The sequence below is a fragment of the Sinohyriopsis cumingii genome, chromosome 13, assembly GCF_028554795.1.
Source record: "Sinohyriopsis cumingii isolate HCF-2022 chromosome 13, ASM2855479v2, whole genome shotgun sequence".
Lineage (NCBI taxonomy): Eukaryota > Metazoa > Mollusca > Bivalvia > Unionida > Unionidae > Sinohyriopsis > Sinohyriopsis cumingii.
Genome location: NC_142973.1, coordinates 55532873 through 55546901, shown reverse-complemented (window position 1 = coordinate 55546901; position 14029 = coordinate 55532873). Strand labels below are relative to the sequence as shown.

General features: G+C 36.7%; 1 protein-coding gene across 1 annotated transcript in view; it reads right to left on the bottom strand.

The window, feature by feature from the left end:
• LOC149785605 (arylsulfatase B-like) overlaps positions 1-14029 on the bottom strand; it is a 33082-nt gene extending 19053 nt beyond the window's left edge. Inside the window, exons 1-4 of the mRNA XM_089931214.1 lie at positions 13839-14029; positions 7551-7662; positions 5601-5652; positions 5035-5138 (exon numbers count right to left, since the gene is read on the bottom strand). Of these exons, the coding sequence (XP_089787340.1) occupies positions 5035-5138; positions 5601-5652; positions 7551-7662; positions 13839-13944 (374 nt within the window). The 5' untranslated portion in view covers positions 13945-14029. The remainder of the gene's footprint in view (positions 1-5034; positions 5139-5600; positions 5653-7550; positions 7663-13838) is intronic.

Here is a 14029-nt window from a genome sequence, read left to right as displayed (position 1 = left end):
TACATACATACATACATACATACATACATACATACATACATACATACATATACGAGGTATTGAATCTGTCTGAACAATTTATTTGCATCAATAATTCGTATTGTGTTGTCAATTTTGCTTTGTGGCTCGAAGATTTTGTTAGTTCTTTCAAATTCACTTATTTCAATAGTAGTTAGTTTATCGTCTCTATTTTGTCTCCAAGATTTAATATCTTTCAAAATGTTACCCTCCAAGGGCATTGAGATTACTACAATCGTTGTCTCCGATAATGCAAATTTATTTTTGGTGACATTGGTCTATTTGTCTATTGATAAAATTACGCAGAAGGAATAATCTTCGCTACATAAATAAACCCCAAAAGGCAAAAACAATTTAGATTTTAATTGAAAGAGACGTCAAAATATAACATGAAATATGCCTACGAGTGTATCCAATTAATAGACAATACTGAATCATATTTCGATGAACCTTATCTTGCCATATAATTTGTACAAGTCTTCAACAAGCTAGACTTATATGTGTAAATGCTCATCAAGCGATGTAAGTTGTTAGCATTGATTACAATTATAATGTGAGTGATGGATTCATCAACAAAGATGGTAAAGGTGACTTCAAGAAATAAAGATATTGTATCTAGAGAAGACCATAAAATTATACTAAACCAGAACGATGTAAAGGACATTTTTAACATCAACTCAAGAGAAAAAAGACGCTAATTCTACTTTTTATAAAGAAGTCACATAATGAAGATTTGCAAACTGTAGGTTCACAAAAACCAACACGTTTTAACCTTGATGCAAAATAATGGTCAAATGATTTCAATCGTAAATACATTTTACCATTCATACTTTTTTGTTCTTAAAATATTTTCAATTTTGTACGTGTCATCTTTTTTGTCATTTAGTGACAACCCTAGTTCGAGAAATATACTCTCCCCTTGGTTCAGATCTTCCGCTTTGTAAATTAAAAATAATTCAAATTTATATTAATTCTTCGGTAAAGTTTGAAAGGTATCATTTTGTAAACTTTTTATATTTCGAAATTCTGGCTGTTTCGCCTATTTTAAATTTAGACGTTCCAAAAGTATTAGTTTCAAGCCGTTCCACTATAGGAGACGTTGTGTCAGAATAAGCTGAAAGTATTCAGTGTGTCCGTTTTAGCATAACTTCAGAATTCTCTTTAACCATTTCTCTGAGAATAACATCTGTGTAATTTAATTCTTTTGTTTTCACATTTTAGCTCAAAAGAATTATTTTATTAAATCTAAATCTCTCTCTCTCTCTCAGTAAATTAATATTTCGTATGCTTGCATCTAAATAATGTCTGGTTGTGTAATAAGAGGATTTTTACTAAGCCATTGGTCATAATCGATATCACACTATTCTTTTCTAAAGGTATCTTCCTTCATTTTGAATGATTTCTCAGAAAGCTGCAGCTATGTAATTTCTTGCTTTCGTTGTCACTTTTTCAGCCCAAGGCAATATTGTTATTATATTTGTCTTTTTCAAAAATTTTGTGCACATGTCTGTATTTGTATACTTGCATCCAAACAGTACCTTCTTTCCTCTGATCCTTATCTTCACTTATATAATTAATTCTTTAGGGATTTGTTTTTCAGTGGAACTTTTACTAAGCCATTCTCTAAATTAACTGGATTTTCTTTTCTTTTGTCTCATTTAATTTGTTGTCTTGATATATATATATATATATATATATATATATATATATATATATATATATATATATATATATATATATATATAGTAACTGGGCATTAAATTTGGCTGTAAAGATGTCTTAACCGTTGCTATTGTCAGTCTTTTAAATCGAAATATAGACATTCAGAGAACGCATTATGTTGGATAAATTATATTGATATATTATCTACAAAATCCAACATGACGATCTTTGTAAAACGATACTTTTGTTTTCAGCAATTTGCGAGATTTCTTCAGTTCTTTAAATGTTTACAGATTCAGTCCTTTCAAATGATTACAGATTTTTTTCAACTTCTGCCATTCTTAAGGCTCACTCTGCAACAGCCATTTCATATGCTTCCTCAGCATGTGTTGTTTAACAAGGAACCTTGTTTTCCATACATTCTCGATAGTTGTTAAATCGTTGTAGACTGACCTTATAAAGTTTATCATATCTTCAAGATGCAGTGCAAATTTTAGCCACATCCACAATTTTGTATTCACCCACGTCAAATTTATTATTTATTTCTTTTTCATTTGGGGCTTTTCTAGCCATTATGCCAATAGGGTTGCTGCTGCTGTCTACTTTATTGTTATCATCATTAAAAGTAATATGTAGGGCATTGTGGTTCCTAAAAACTGGAGGATGTCTTCTTGCATAATTAAACACAACAATTTTAACACCAATGTGCCTAGATCCGACTAGTATTTTATTCCGCCTAAACGCGTAAACAAATATGCATTATGTCTTGATAGTGACATTGTTGTTTCAGTGTTTATCTCGTGAATATATTTGTATCACCTCTCTAAACACTGTTGAATCCCATACAATTCTTTTCTGTGCTATTATTATCCATTAAAAAAAAATTCATAATATTTTATAACTTTAAAACTAAAAAAATAAATAAAATTTGCCAAAAACGCCGCCTGCTTGTTCGGTGCTAACTTTGTTGAATATTTTTGTTCTTCAACAATCAAAGAACAAATGTGATCACAACGATCAGTTTCGCACCGAGTCACCAGTAAGAACGACTTCGTAAGCGGTCTTATTTGTGACCTTTTCAAGTCTGTGACTATTTATGCTATGTCAACGATGGGAATTAAGCTGTACCACCTAACTGCTTGACGATTCGTGATAATCTAAAGCCCTGCGATCCAACAAGTGACCAGCCACAAGATCACATGGCTTTCCCAGAGATATTAATACATATATCCTTGAGTTACTTGCAACTTATGCTCTGTACAATAAACTATGTCGATGGTATATTTGAAACTGCATGCATTGTAGTAAAGATACAAACACTTGTAATAATATTCGTTACCACCACACCATGTTACCTCAGTTATTGAAAATAAATTATAACGTTTAGCTGTTTACTAGCAGACGATACATGGTGTTGTGCTAGCAGACGATATATGGTGTTGTGCTAGCAGACGATATATGGTGTTGTGTTAGCAGACGATATATGGTGTTGTACTAGCAGACAATATATGGTGTTGTGCTAGCAGACGATATATGATGTTGTACCAGCAGACGATATATGGTGTTGTGCTAGCAGACAATATATGGTGTTGTGCTAGCAGACGATATATGATGTTGTACTAGCAGACGATATATGGTGTTGTGGTAGCAGACGATATATGGTGTTGTACTAGCAGACGATGTATGGCGTTGTACTAGCGGACGATATATGGTTTTGCGTTCCAATCAAGCCAATGTCTTGAAAGTCTACCTGCTGTAGTAATTTTAGAGCAGTGTCGAGTATGAATTCTCTTTTCGAGCATTATTAGTGACAATTTAAAATAGCATTTTCTAAGGCAAAATGGGGGAAAATTGCAATTTTGAATATAATTTGTGATGTCATGTTCAATAATTTGCAAATTGGTAAAGTGCACTCGGAATTTACACTAATACTATTATGCTATAATCATCAAAATTATAAACTGTGTTATAATCAGATGAAACAAACACGTGTTTTTATATAAAACTTGACTCTTGAAGAATATCAAACTGTCCAGAAGTTTTGTTAATTTGTAACATTTATAAATTAAGAAATTTTTCCAAATAACTCAAACATTATCTCCTAAATTTGAACAAAATAATGCTGCTGACAGTTGCAATTGTTTTACGGAATACTTGTAGCAAATAAGTAAGTAAGTTATACTTGTTCGTTTCTTATTTTCTTTCCTTACAGTATTGACCATCGGTACTCACTTTCCTACCATATGTTTGACATAGCCCACTTCCTTAGAGTATTGACCACCGGTACTCACTTTCCTACCATATATGTGACATAGCCCACTTCCTTCAGGTATTGCCCATCGGTACCCATTTTTCCTACCATATGTGTGTCATAGCCCACTTCCTTAGAGTATTGACCATATGTACTCGCTTTCCTACCATATGTGTGACATATCCCTCTTCCTTCGAGTATTGACCATCGGTACTCACTTTCCTACCATATGTGTGTCATAGCCCACTTCCTTCGAGTACTAACCATCGGTACTCACTTTCCTACCATATGTGTGTCATAGCCCACTTCCTTCGAGTACTAACCATCGGTACTCACTTTCCTATTATATGTGTGTCATAGCCCACTTCCTTAGAGTATTGACCATCGGTACTCACTTTCCTACCATATGTGTGTCATAGCCCACTTCCTTCGAGTATTGACCATCGGTACTCACTTTCCTACCATATGTGTGTCATAGCCCACTTCCTTCGAGTACTAACCATCGGTACTCACTTTCCTACCATATGTGTGTCATAGCCCACTTCCTTCGAGTATTAACCATCGGTACTCACTTTCCTACCATATGTGTGACATAGCCCACTTCCTTAGAGTATTGACCACCGGTACTCACTTTCCTAAAATATATGTGACATAGCCCACTTCCTTCGAGTACTAACCATCGGTATTCACTTTCCTATTATATGTGTGTCATAGCCCACTTCCTTAGAGTATTGACCATATGTACTCACTTTCCTACCATATGTGTGACATATCCCCCTTCCTTCGAGTATTGACCATCGGTACTCACTTTCCTACCATATGTGTGTCATAGCCCACTTCCTTCGAGTACTAACCATCGGTACTCACTTTCCTACCATATGTGTGACATAGCCCACTTCCTTAGAGTATTGACCACCGGTACTCACTTTCCTACCATATATGTGACATAGCCCACTTCCTTCAGGTATTGCCCATCGGTACTCACTTTCCTACTATATGTGTGATATAACCCACTTCCTTCGAGTATTAACTACCGGTACTCACTTTCCTACTATATGTGTGACATAGCCCACTTTCTTAGAGTATTGACTATCGGTACTCACTTTCCTACCATATGTGTAACATAGCCCACTTCCTTCAGCTTCTGTGGTAGAGTGGTAATGTTGGCGGGCAAAAACCCAGGAGCATTTGCTTTTATTACAGAATGCTGGAATAGAAGTTGTTTACATACGACAGTATCTGGTAGTAAAATCAATTCAGTCTTGAATTAATACATTAACCGTATGGAATCTCTCTCTCTCTCTCTCTCTCTCTCTCTCTCTGTTTTCTGCTAATGTTTCAAGTGAGTGTATTTTCAAATCGTGAATTAAGATTTCTACAAATAGTGACAAACCTAACATACAGTTGCTTATGTCTGCATAACATTCGTAGGTCAAGCCAAAAGTCTCACCTTAAGAACACATACACGCATGCGTCATGCGCGCATACAATCAACGAATGCGTAAGTACATACAATAGTCTCGCAACTGCCAAGTATGTAGATGTTGATATGATATCGCTATTATTCTTTAAAAAATTACACTGCAAAATAAAAAATCCTAATAGAAATATACATTTTTTTTTATAGATATACACATATAAACATATGGTTTGCATGTAGAATTCTCACCTGCAGTCCAGTGTGATAGGGGTAATAGCCGCTCATCAGACAATTCCGAGTTCTGGAAATCCGGGAAAAGAAAATTAGTAAACCTGTCTGTTTAACTGTCATTCCCTGTACTGTCTATGTATGTATGTATGTATGTATGTATGTATGTATGTATGTATGTATGTATGCAATCATGTATGTATGCATGCATGTATGTATGTATGTATGTATGTATGTATGTATGTGTAATGCTGTGGGGAAAAATTGATAATGCTTCATGCTTCATTTATACACATCTTCTTATAATTAATTCGTAGTTAAGAACACCTTGGATAATGTGAATACGTATTATGTAAGATTACGACTATAGACTCAATTCTGGACACCAAGAAACTACCTGTCTCTTGTTTAACCATTACGCAACGATCTGTCCGCGTTAAACTCAACGTGAATTCTACAACCTGAACGATGAGATAGAGACTCAGTGAAAGCCATTTCGGGCTTTGGAATACGGAAACCAGATAATGACAAGTAAGTGTGAATTATCATGGCAGTTTTCAAAGAGATCAGACCGTATCCACTCAAAACTGAGAGATTCGAATGCAGGGCGGAGTTTAAACAAGCAACCGCTTATGTTCGAGCTAAATCCATTTTTCAACCAGTACATGTGCGAACCTCGCCAGGAGCGGATCATAGAGGAGTCGAGAGCCATTAGACTGTACTCTGAGTTCTAAGTTGTGCACTCGTTAAAAAGCGGGAAGGAATTCTAGTGAAATTCTAGGTTTGGATTTGCGAACAAGGCTTCTTGAGGAAGCTTCCCGGGTTGGTATTAGAGTCGACATCCAAGGATAGAAGACGAGGGAAGAGACATAGAGAGTACGTTGTAGACGTGTATAGTGACGTCAGCAGTTTGTGTGGAGGTGCAGTACGGGAAGGAGCACTTGATAAAGAGCACCGGAAGTGTCGGAGGAAAGGATCCAGAAGTGCCAGGGGAGCACGATGTCAAGGAGGATACTAGAAGTACCAAAAAGAATCAAGAGGCGGAAAGTGATTGACGGATGAGTAACAGAGACAACACTGAAAGGAAACAGTCTCACTTAACAACTTTAATTTCATGTGATGGAATAATAATTGGCAACTGTGAATAGGTCATTGGTTGTATTTGTTCGAAAAATATTGCGAGTGAGAAATTTGTCTATGAAGTTATTGAATATAAATTATATATTGTATTAAATTGTTATACTTTTCGCCTAGAGTTATTCATATACCTAGACTGTCTGCATTGCTGACTATAGGATCGGAGCTATTTAAATTTTAATTGTCCATCTTTCTCCGGTAAAAGAAATAATACCATAGGAATATTGTGACAGTATGTATTTATGTATGCAGGTATGTATGTATGTATGTAGGTAGGTAGGTAGGTCGGTAAGTAGGTAGGTAGGCCGATGTTGAATTCATTTTTTTCCCCTTAATTCATAATACTTGTACAACAGCACCTGCTAGGAGCAAGTTAACAATGGACTGACTAGTCAAAAGGTGTATTCTCGTCGACTTCAGACAATAAAAACCGCTATAAACTTGAAATACTAGTGATCTTGGGATAAGTTCGACCTTTACCAAATTTAAGAGTATTGATAGTCATTGTGAATCATATTGTATAAAACAGGCAATCTCCATACAAATATATTTTAATACATGAACTTTGGCTAGAATATATTTATTTATCCTCTGTATCAGATCCTTCTGCGCATGTCTGTAAAATCCAATCAGAGACGTACATTTACATTCTGTTAAGATGAGACCTTTTAGGAGAAGTTTACAATAATCTTTCTGAACAAACTTTGTCAATAACAAAAAATATGAGCAAAATACATGTTCGAAATGTATTTCATATTTTTTAATGTTGAGACACTTATAATAACTATCGATTTGCTAGTTTGGAAGTGTGTGAAATTCTGTTTCATTACGTACGGGGAGCAGACAGGTTGGACATAGGATGAGTTGAGGATGACCCCATCTATCGCCAATTTATCCAGATTGGGGGTGTACATTTGTGGATTCCTCCAACCGACATCATTCCACCCTGCAAAAATAAATAAGATCTGTATTTACTGAAATCACATTCACCAATATATACAAGAGTTGTATCAAAGATGGATAATTATTAGTAAGTGATTTTGAGACTACGTAACAAAAGTGAAGGAGGAAAATTTAACTTAAATCTTGGACCTATGTGTCCGGCACGATTTTCACCTCTTTGTTCAACATGACTCTTCCACAGCTATTATAGGTTTTGCTTAAACAGCGATCACGCAGCTATGTGAGAACTAGCATTGTTTCTTCCTGCTTTTGTTTTTCATTTTGAAGTTCGAATTTTCAATAAGGCGAAGGAAATCTCACCTCAGCCCCATATCAGCTCTAATATACGTGTGCCGAATTCAAAGTTCAACATCTTATATCGATTTTTATATAGTCACTTACACTGCACTGACAAAAATAGATGTACTTTTGATGTGGCCACGGATTTTACACAGGGTGTATGCATTTTATATTTGTTTGACAGTTGAATACTTAATCTCCGCTGGCGAATCCGAAGTAAACACATGAGAGCTTTTGCGCGGAATAATCAACGCCTAATTTCCGTAAAAGCATTTGCTTCAAGATTATACCATCATGTCCTGTTTCAATCTCAAGATTATACCATGTCCTGTTTCAATCTCAAGATCATACCAGTACGTCCTGTTTCAATCTCAAGATCATACCAGTACGTCCTGTTTCAATCTCAAGATGATGATCTACAAAGATGTATCTTTCAGGGAAGACATGATCTGGCAAAGAGTTTGATTTTTAACCGTGGCAGATAGCCTACATTATTTAAATATGTTTAGTTTTTGCCATTTAGTTACCTTCACTTTTTAAAATAATCAATTTGTACTTGTTAAGAATCGAACAGGTGGATACACTGTATAATGTTCTTTGCAGAATATATTCAGAAGTTATGTCACCGCTCTTTGGTAGAAGCATTTTAAATCAACATTAGAAACTTTCATCATACAATATTATAATTTTTCCATTCAGTTTTATTTGCTATGTCCCATATTTTACTTTTGAACAATTACTCATACAACCTTCTTTATTTCTGAATCGAAAGAGAGGTAGCTCTTAGTTATCAATCACCGAACACCTAAGGAAGTTCCTACATTAGTCCTCTCAAACTGCCAAAGGTCGTTTTTTTCTTTCTGCTCACTAGCACAAAAATTTTACGAGATCTCGAAAGACACGAGGAGTATAGGTTTTTTGTCAGCTTATCTCAAACACCGCTGGAAGCTGTATTAGTTCCTACATTAGTCCTCTCATGCTGTCAAAGGTCGTTTATCTAACTATGATATATCATCACTAGAACGAAATTTTTGCGAGATCTCAAAATACACGAGGAGTGTAAGTTTTGTCAGCTTATCTCAGACACTGTCAATGAAATCAATATTAAAACAGTAAAACAGATTATACAAAGGATTTTGATATGAAATCTGTTTTTCGAAGAATCGGTTGATCACATGGATTGACGACTTTTTGGCAAGGTCTTTGTAAACCATACCTAGGAAACATTTAAGCAATATTCTGCTTTCCCGTCATGGATATTCCATGCAAGGAAAAGGCGAAGAATAACAACGCATGCACAGACATGCACAAACACACACGTCTCTAGTCTGACAGTCATAGGCGGATTTGGGTTGAGTTTAAATTGGAAGTGGTTCGATTTCACCCCTCAAATTTCCTATTGAGGCATAGTTATTTACAAACATCGATTTGCAACTAATCGTGCGCCTCAGGCATGAATACCTGGCCAACTTATGGAGAATATTTTGTCCGAACTTAAAACTCGAATCAGGTCTCACTGGACAGTTTTTTTTGGGCATATTTTTATCCGCCGCTGACCTATTGCAGAAAAATTATAATAACATTACATTAAAGACACAAATAAAAACAGATTCTGACTGAGGTATTAAGGTTAATTCCTTATGAAACTGGTGGTTTTTATACTGAACCAACATTACCACCAACCCCTCTTTTTTACATTAATTTTTGACAGGAAAGAGTTATTTTGAATATTTTCCAGTGACAAGGCAGCTAAAAGAATCAGTATGTGCCTTATGCATGAATAAAGTTCACTAGTACTATAACAAATTAACATATATTTCATCACCCCTCAACCATCTAGATTTTTAGATATTTACCTCTGTAGCAGACACACGTAAATACGTAAGCCAAGTCGGCTGCTCATTTGCAGCCCAAGTTACGCATTTGATCTCCAATGCTCGTCTAACTGAGACAGGCAGTCACTAACAAACCAACCCATTTTCCTTATTCTACTCCAAATCGCACTCCTTATTGTACTTCACATTCCACTCCTTATTCTACTCCAAATCCCACTTCTTATTCTACTCTAAATCGTACTCCTTATGCTACTCCACATCGCACACCTTTTCCTACTCAACATCGCACTCCTTATTCTACTCCACATCGCACTCCTTATTCTACTTCACATCGCACTCCTTATTCTACTCCAAATGGCACTCCTTATTCTACTCCACATCGCATACCTTTTCCTACTCAACATCGCACTCCTTATTCTACTCCACATCGCACACATTATTCTTCTTCACATCGCACTTGTTATTCTACTCTAAATCGCACTCCTTGTTCTACTCAACATAGCACTCCTTTTCCTACTCAACATCGCACTCCTTATTCAACTCCAAATCTCCCTCCTTAGTCTACTTCACATCGCACTCCTTATTATACTCCACATCCCACTCCTTATTCTTCTCCAAATCCCACTTCTTATTCTACTCTAAATCGTACTCCTTATTCTACTCCACAACGCACACCTTTTCCTACTCAACATCGCACTCCCTATTCTACTCCACAACGCACACCTTTTCCTACTCAACATCGCACTCCTTATTCTACTTCAAATCGCACTCCTTATTATACTCCACATCCCACTCCTTTTTCTACTTCACATCACACTCCTTATTGTACTCCAAATCGCACACCTCATTCTACTTCACATCGCACTCCTTATTCTACTTCAAATCACACTCCTTATTCTACTCCACATCGAACTCCTTATTCTACCCAAAATCGCACTCCTTATTCAACTCCACATCGTACTCCTTATTCTACTCCACATCGCACTTCTTCTACTCCAAATCGCACTCCGTATTCTACTAAACATCGCACTCCTTATTCTACTCCAAATCGCACTATTTATTCTATTCCAAATCTCACTCCTAATTCAACTCCACAACGCACTCCTTATTCTGCTCCACATCGCACTCCTTATTCTACTCCACATCGTACTCCTTATCTACTCCTCATAGTACATCTGATTCTACAATATTTGTACTTTTGTTCTACCCCATATCGTACACTTTATTCTACCCCAAAGCATACTCCTAATTCTACGCCAAATGGTACTCCTTATTCTACCCCACATCTTACTGCATATTCTACACACATCGTACTCCATATTCTACCCCAAATTGTACTTCTTATTCTAGCCTAAAACGTGCTCCTTATTCTACCCCACATCGTACTCCTTGTTGGACGCCAAATGGTACTCCTTATTCTGCGCACATCATATTCCATATTCTATCCCACATCGTACTTCTTATTCTAGCCTACAGCGTGCTCGTTATTCTATCCCACATCGTACTCCTTGTTATACCCCAAATTATACTCATTATTTGCTTTTAATCCCTTTTTTTTTTTTTGAACTCCTTATCGTTTAAGTGTTTACCAGCTATTTCTTTGAATGTTATATTTACTGTACCGTAAATGATCGTCACGTGATTATGGCGTTTGGCTTTGAATAATCTCCTAGAGAAACCTGCTGATGATCCAGCTGTCGATCCTAATCGTTATCCTACTCCACATCGTGATCCTTAATTTACTCCACATCGTACTCCTTATTCTACTCCAAATCTCACCCCTGGTTCTACTCCAAAATCACACTTCTCATTCTACTTCACATTGCACTCCTTCGTCTACTCCAAATCGCACTCCTTTTTCTACTCCACATCACACTCCTGATTCTACTCCAAATCGCACTCCTCATTCTACTTCACATCGCACTCCTTATTTTACTCCACATCGTACACCTTATTCTACCCCAAATTATACTCCTAATTCTACCCAAATCGTATTCCTTATCCTACCCTAAAAATTCACTCTATATTCTACCCGACATCGTACTCCTCATTCTACGCCAAATCGTAACCTTATTATACCCCACATCGTACTCCACATTCTAACCAACATCGTACTTCTTATTCTGCCCCACATCGTACTCCATATTCTAATCAACATCGTACTTCTTATTCTGCCCCACATCGTACTCCATATTCTAACCAACATCGTACTTCTTATTCTGCCCCACATCGTACTCCTCATTCTACGCCAAATCGTAACCTTATTATACCCCACATCGTACTCCATATTCTAACCAACATCGTACTTCTTATTCTGCTCCACATCGTACCTCTTATTCTACCCACATCATATTGCATATGCTACCCCACATCGTACTTCTTATTCAACCCCATCTCATGCTCATTATTCTATCCCCCCATCGTACCCTTTATTCTACGCCAAATGGTACTCCTTATTCTACCCAACATCTTACTCCTTATTCTGCCCAAATCGTGCTCCATATTCTACCCCACATTGTACTTCTTATTCTAGCCTACAGCGTGCTCCTTATTCTCTCCCACATCGTAATCCTTGTTCTACGCCACATCGTACTCCATATTCTACCCCACATGGTACTTTTTATTCTAGCCTACAGTATGCTCTTTATTCTATCCCACATCGTACTCTTTGTTCTATGCCAAATCGTACTCCTTATTCTACCCCACATCGTGCTCCTGATTCTACCCTAGTGTCATGCTCCTTTATTCCACGCCATATCGCATTCCTTATTCTGCTCAATATCGTGTTCCTTACTCTACTCCACATCTCACTGTACTCCTTATTCTACCCCCATATTGCACTCCTTATTATACTCCACATCTCACTCCTTATTATACTCCACAATGTACTCCTTATTCTACCCCACATCACACCCGTAATGATACCCTTCACTGTACTCCTTTTTCTACTCCACATCGTACTCCTTATTCTGCTCCACATTTTACTCCTTATTCTTATCCTGGTATTACTGCAACAGTTTAGCAACAATTTGATCAACTAAGCAAATAATATATCAAGCATAACTTTAAGATATGTGAGAATGAATTTTAAATGACGTAAACGATACTCGCAATGCTTTTAAAGGTGAGAGTATTGTTTTTATGAATCAAATTGAAAAACGTAAAAGAAAATAGACCTGGAAGGCTCCATGTTTTGCGAAGGAAATTATTATAGATTGCTTACGGATCAAGAAGAAAGATAATATTAAGGATACGTGACTGTTCTTGACAGGCCCAGACCTATGATGTGCGGGTTCCAAGGCAGCAAGCGATGAGCGGAGCCCCCAAGGAAAATAAATTGCATTGCGGAGTTGATTTCCTGAAAGTGCGTGGCCCAACGCGGTTGCCTCGTTCGCCATGCCCTAGGGCCTGGTTGTTGATGATGTAAATTCAGAAACATGATACATGAACTCTCACCTTGATACGAAAGACCGCAATATATATACATAATTTTTTTTTTCAAAAAAACACCAAAAACTCACTAGGTGTTTCATGCGTGGCCAGTTATGGGATGGCCTAGGGTTTTCAAAAATGGTTGATTGTTGCATGAAATGTTTGAAACCCGATTAACCTGTTTAGAGTGGTGGAAAAATGACTAGCCTGTTTAAAGCCTATTATATTAATATATTGTCCCAGGACTCCCTATTATCTAACTACTCGCCTCCATTCATATCCTTTTACTGTACAGATGAAATTATCACGCGACAAAAACATGTCAGTACCGCGTCGCCTATCTAGCTTTTCTCGTCAGCAGCAAACTGTCACAAAATACCAACCTGTAAACATATTTCTTTTTTTCTGAAATACGTGTCAAAGTTGCCTAAATTATGTGCTTACTGTGTCTTAATAAAGCATACGTTTTTCTTTTATCTTGTCCGACATTTTAAATATTTTTTTACATTTATATATAGTAGAATTAGAATTGTTGCTCGTGAACTTTTTGACAGTGTCAGCATTGTTTTACGTACATCTGGTGTATCGGCTATTGAAATTCAAATCTGCTTACCCAAATCATCGGCCACGATCAGAATGATATGTGGAGGGCGAGCTGACGACATGTACAGATGGACAACACCGATGAATGATACAAGAAGAGCCCGCGTTTCTGCCATTTCTGTTGTTTAAAACAAAATATGATCCTATTTCAAAGATCTTTATGAAGTTTTACCCTGTAACCAGTGCAATTTGGGTTATGTG